General features: G+C 54.7%; 1 protein-coding gene across 1 annotated transcript; it reads left to right on the top strand.

Moving 5' to 3' along the window:
• Positions 1-774: 774 nt before the first annotated feature.
• On the top strand, positions 775-5,778 carry AVPR1B (arginine vasopressin receptor 1B). Its single transcript, XM_060142105.1, has 2 exons — positions 775-1,717; positions 5,468-5,778. The coding sequence occupies exons 1-2, from the start codon at positions 775-777 to the stop codon at positions 5,776-5,778; spliced, it is 1,254 nt and encodes a 417-aa protein (XP_059998088.1).
• The last annotated feature ends 223 nt before the right edge of the window (positions 5,779-6,001 follow it).

Here is a 6,001-nt window from a genome sequence, read left to right as displayed (position 1 = left end):
CGCTTGCTCGCGTCGTCCGCTTCTCTGGCTCCCTGTCCCTGGTCCACCGCCCCCTCTGTCCCTCCTCCAGGACCCTCCCCCGACACCTACCCCCACCCCTCCCCCCAGGCTCTCGGTTCTTCCTCCTGTGGGTGTCACTCCGCCCCTCCTCTGCAGGAGCCAACCGGCGCGCCGAGGGGCCGCTGCGCTCGGGCTGCGCTAGAGCATAAAACTCGCTCGGCCGAGCCGCTGCGCTCCAGCTGCCGCTGGTCGCCGCACGCCGGCCGGGGCGCGTGGGCTCGGCTGGGGCTTCCAGGCCGGCGGGCGACACCGATGGCCGGGAGCGCGCCAACAACCAGGCTTAGGGACATCCGCTTTCCGCTTCCAGAAAAGTTTGGGGAGAGTGGATTTGGGGTGGATTTGGGAGTGGTGCCAGCTCCCCCAGCCTTCTTTCCCTTCCAGAGGCCTCACCGTGCACAGCCTCATCCATTCTTCCTTTCCTGACACCTTGCCTCCCTGACCCCTCCTTCCCTTGGCTCCTGGGTTCCCCCTCCCCTCTCCGGGGTCAGCATCTTCTCCTTCCTTATCTCCTTCTCCATCGTCCTCTCTATCCCCATCTTCTTAACGATTGCCATCCAGTTTCAGCCTTTTCCCTGTCATCCCCAACCTTCTCCTTTTTTCCATCTTATAACTTCCCCTCCCCACTCCATCTCATTCAACCAACCTCTCCACTCACACTCACACTCTCCATCCATCCCTCTCCTTCCTCCCGTTCCCTCCCAGCAAACTTCCACCATGGATCCTGGGCCTCCTTGGATCACCAGCCCCGCCCCCGGGAGCACCCTCTCTGTCCCCAATGCCACCACACCCTGGCTGGGCCGGGATGAGGAGCTGGCCAAGGTGGAGATCGGCGTCCTGGCCACTGTCCTGGTGCTGGCGACAGGGGGCAACCTGACTGTGCTGCTGACAGTGGGACAGGCAGGCCGCAAGCGCTCCCGCATGCACCTGTTTGTGCTGCACCTGGCCCTGACGGACCTGGGTGTGGCGCTCTTCCAGGTGCTGCCCCAGCTGCTATGGGACATCACCTACCGCTTCCAGGGCCCTGACCCCCTCTGCCGGGCCATCAAGTACCTGCAGGTGCTCAGCATGTTCGCCTCCACCTACATGCTGCTGGCCATGACACTTGACCGCTACCTGGCCGTTTGTCACCCCCTGTGCAGCCTCCAGCAGCCCAGCCTGTCCACCTACCCTCTCATTGCAGCTCCTTGGCTGCTGGCCGCCATCCTCAGCCTCCCTCAAGTCTTCATTTTTTCTTTACGAGAGGTGATCCAGGGCTCTGGAGTGCTGGACTGCTGGGCAGACTTCCGCTTTCCTTGGGGGCCACGGGCTTACATCACCTGGACCACCCTGGCCATCTTCATCCTGCCTGTGGCCATGCTCACGGCCTGCTACAGCCTCATCTGCCATGAAATCTGTAAGAACCTAAAAGTCAAGACCGGGGCCTGGAAGGTAGAAGGAGGGGGTTGGAGGACTTGGAACCGGCCCTCACCTCCTTCTGCCCCAACTGCAGCCACACGGGGGCTGCCATCCCGGGTCAGCGGCACCAACACCATCTCACGGGCCAAGATCCGAACGGTGAAGATGACCTTCGTCATCGTGCTGGCCTACATCGCCTGCTGGGCGCCTTTCTTCAGCGTCCAGATGTGGTCTGTGTGGGACGAGAATGCCCCTGATGAAGGCAAGTGTGTGGTCTGGTGAGGGGTGATGTGGGAGCAGGAGGTGGAAAATGCGGAGAGGAGAGGACAAGAGTATTAGGACAGGGTCACGATGGCTCACAAGGCCACACAGGTGACAAATGAGCAGTTAGGAAAGATGGCGCCTGTCCCATGTGAAAAGGGACAGCTGCAACTCCCCTCCGGCCAAAAGACGCCATGTGAGTATCTTTGGCATGAATTTCCATCTTTTAAAATTTTGGTAACTAATGTAAACGTTTTAAAATACTCTTTGGCCCTAAAAAAATATGGCCATTAGTAGATTTGGCCAAGCAACTGGTGGTTTGCTTAGATGTTTGAAAGGGATTTTCAAATGATTCCATCCAGGATGGAAATTTGTGGCCCATGAACTACGTCCCTCGGCACCCTTCCCCCCTGCAACTAAATATGACATTGAACTCCCTTTACAACAGCCACTTTCAATGAATTAGTCTTGGTGCACAACCCTGAAATTTCAAGTTCAACACTTTTGTCTTTTGTCTTGCTAGTGAGCAAGCAGAGGCTCAGAGAGGAACCATGACTTGCCCAAGGCCACACAGCAAAGTGAAAAGTAGAACCCGAGCCTGGTGCCTCCTTGTTTTTTCCCTCAATACATCCTCCTGCCCCCCCACACCCCCATAACCCTGGCTCTGAAAGTGATGAGGAGAGGGCCCTTCCTCCTACGTGAAAAACAAAATGGGACTGTGTTCCGGTTGGCACATAGAAGGCCTTGTTCTGGTCATTTTTTGGAGTGAGGTAGATGGCAGCCTCATAAGTTTTAGACATTGCCAGACGGTCAGGCCATTTGGGGGTGAACTTGTCCTCAGAAAGGTAGATGCGGTGTCTGGGCACCCAAAATGTTGGAGAGAGGTATTCAAAAACATCTGTTCCTGCTCCCCTAAGAAGAGTGGGGGACGAGTCTGTGAAGAGGGGTGACTGTGTCCTCTGCAGTGCATCACATCTTATACACAGCTTGGGGTATATAATGGGTGCAGCATGTGACTGCCCTAGGGAGGCCCTGTGCACAGTTTCCTCTGGAAGCTTCCAGAGGGTTCACTGGCCAGCAGACCCTGGCTACCACTTCCTACCAGCTCTTAGGGAGGGGTCCCCCTTCCCTGTGCTTTTGTTTCTAATCTCATTTTGCTCATCCTAGCACACACTTAAGCCAACTGCTTTGCTTTTCTGGAGAGATGAAGTAAGTGGAAGGCTGTTCATGATGTCAACACAACTCTGTGAGAGAAGTGTGACGGCAGTACTGAACTCTTACGGTCCCATCATACCCCTTCTTAACCACCTTTCAGACACCAGTCTGGACCAGAGACTTTAGAAATTACCCTTAAAGCAATGAGCGTATTAATCCTAACCACCTGTAGGGACCTCCCTGCTCTAGTCAAGCACAGAATAGAAGGAAGGAGGGCTTTCTAGTGCCAAGCACATTCAGGCCTTGTGCTACTTCGGGGTGACCTTCTCTACATCTGAGTAACCTGAGACTCAGAGAGATGAAATAACTGGTCCGAAGTGCCACTGCTTAGTAGGGGATGGAGCCAGGAATCGAATCAAGGTCTTTATGGGCCAAGCTTTAACCGTGGCATGGCTTTCTTCCCAACAATCACAGCTGAGCTGATGTCACCAGGGGTGAGAAGGCCATTCACCCCTTTCTCAAGGAACCTCCAAGAAGATGGGGATCCTGCTGTTCAGCCAGTGCAGGCTTTCCTGCTCGCCTGCTGTACTCACTGTCATCATCAGCCTGTCCCAGAGACCCATGTATAGAGTGACTTACCGCTTACCAAGAGCCTCACTGAGTATGAAGTACAGGAGCTAAGTATCCCTCAGAAAATGTGCTCCCTCAGAAAACTGGAAGCCCTCTGGGACCTTCGAGTCCAGCTGACATTCATTACTTTAGACTTACTTTCCAGTACACCCAGTTTTCCTCCACAGCAAACTAGCCTCCTGGCCACCTGTCCCTGAGTCTTTGGTGAGAAGCTGTCTGTATCCTTGCCCTTGGCCCTGCCCCCGACTGTCAGCTGAGCTTCCGTCGGAATGAAGTGCAGCGGCTGGCCAGGACTAGTAGTGGATCTGCCCTCGGGGGCTGAGAGGTGAAGCCTCTGCAGACTCCAATGCTCCGGGCCCATCTCCAGCCCCTGCACCGGGCCTGGCTCAGACAGGCCTAAATCAAACAGATGCTTCCCAAGTGAAGAAACTTCTGGAACCCCTAAGTCTCTGGCCGAGTCTGGGCACTACATATATATGTCGATGGAGCAGACAGGGTGAATACCACCCCTTAGCCAAAGCAACTTCCCAAGTCTTCTGCAGCCCCTGGGTATTAAGTTAACTGGGGAGCAGGCCAGAGCCCAGACAAGCCTGAAGGAGGCTGTACTTGTTGCTGAGGATGGTGTCTCCTCCACTTACAGGTGCTCCCTCCTTGCCCTCACTTCTGTGCCCTAGACCTGCCCATCCAGGCCCAGGTGTCTTCAGCTTCCTAACTCTATGATTCAAGCCTTCTCTCAAACATTCTGACCCTGTATCTTCCCTTCTCTTGGGCTATGAGTACCGCACTGGAGAGCATACCCTCAGGAGAGGCGTATCAGAAGATTTCATGGTGCTTTACAGAGCAGGCACTTGAGCTTTGCCCTTCAGTTTGTTGGTTGAAATGGTGGCAGGGTGCAGGATTGCTGCTTTGAAGAGGGAAGACCTAGGTTCAAGTCTACGCCATAACCCTTAAGGTTCCTTCCAGCTCTGACGTTGTATTTGGTGATTCCACCTCTAAGGTTCCTTCTAGCTTAGGCATTGTGCTCAGTGATGCTACAGCCTCCACTGAAGAGGAGGGTAACTCAGTATGCAACCCACGCCATAACTGTAGCCGTGGTGCATCTAGCAGGAGGACGGGGCCCATCCCCCAGCTTTCCTGTTGTCATGAGACGTTTCATTTCATTTTCAGAAAGAGTATTGTATCTGGAAGAAATCTTATCAGAGTCTTTGAACTCTCACATTTTGACTTCCCGGGAGAGAAATAAGCTCCCCCACCCGCCAAGGATGGTGCATTCTTTGGATGTAATTTCTGATGACAGAGAACAAGTACTGGTCTGGAACGGGATGCCTGGATGCCCTGTACCTGGAAGGTGCACAGTTGGAGATGACATCATGGGACCTGTAGGACTGTCAGGCTCCACTGATCGCCCTACCAGGTCCCTATCACTGGCCTGGCACAGTTGATACTCACATGCAAACTGACTGAATGACAGAATGACTGGGACTGACCCCTAGGGGTCAAGGAGGACGGAATTCGGAAGGCAATGTGCACCCGTATCTATGACATAAGTGGGGATGGAGGTGTGCCTGAACCTGGCTAGAATCATGGTTATTTTTCCTGAATGTTTTATAGAAGTTGCTTCATCCTAGCTCTACATCCATTAGGGGATTCAAGAGCGAGGTTTTGGAACAAAGACAGTGTCTCCTATTTGGGCTGGTCCTGTCCCGGACTATATTTGCACCTCTAAAGTCAACTCAGAGCAAGCCTCGGATCCTGTCATCACCCTGTAGTACAAAACGAACAAATCAATCAGTGAGGCAAGACTCTGGAGTCAGGAGTCCCAGGTTCATGCCCCAGCTGTATTTCTTTCTAATTACAGAGCCCCACGAGAGTCCCAGGTCCTCTCTGGGATTCAATTTCCTTCTCCGATCAGTAGGGACTGGGAATCTCTCCCAGGTCTAAAATTCTTGTGCTTCTCTCTCGGCAGATTCAACCAATGTGTCTTTCACCATCTCCATGCTTTTGGGCAACCTCAGCAGCTGCTGCAACCCCTGGATCTACATGGGCTTCAACGGCCACCTGTGGCCGCGTTCCCTCGGCCGTCTGGCCTGCTGCGGGGGGCCGGGGCCCAGGATGTGCAGGCAGCTCTCCAGCGGCAGCCCATCCAACCGCCGCGCCATGCTGCTGACCCGCTCCAGTGGCCTGCCCACCCTCAGCCAGAGGCCGGGGCCCGAAGACCCACTGAAGGATGAAGAGCAGGTGGACAGGGACACCGTCACCGAGACCAGCATCTTTTAGAGAACACTCCCCGGAGTGTGGCGAGGGTCTCTACCCACCTCAGCACTGGGTGTAAATGCTGGGAGCGCAGGGCTGGAGTTAGGGGAGCCCAGTTTGAGGCAGGGCGAGGAGGCCAGAATGGCTGCTCCTCTTGGTTACATGGCTGCCGTCGTTTGCTCCCAACCTCACATGCTGGGAGTCAGGGAGAATCAGACTGTCTGCTTCCCTGATCCTGCCATATTCA

Source organism: Lagenorhynchus albirostris, chromosome 2 (genome assembly GCF_949774975.1).
Source record: "Lagenorhynchus albirostris chromosome 2, mLagAlb1.1, whole genome shotgun sequence".
Classification (NCBI taxonomy): domain Eukaryota; kingdom Metazoa; phylum Chordata; class Mammalia; order Artiodactyla; family Delphinidae; genus Lagenorhynchus; species Lagenorhynchus albirostris.
The sequence above is the reverse complement of the archived record's forward strand: the minus strand, read 5'-3'. Positions and strand labels throughout refer to the sequence as shown.

Excerpts from the sequence above, each read along its gene's own strand:
- AVPR1B (XM_060142105.1), top strand. The coding sequence starts at position 775 with ATGGATCCTGGGCCTCCTTGGATCACCAGCCCCGCCCCCGGGAGCACC. Across the intron at positions 1,718-5,467 it reads CGAGAATGCCCCTGATGAAG|ATTCAACCAATGTGTCTTTC; the intron begins GCAAGTGTGTGG and ends CTCTCTCGGCAG.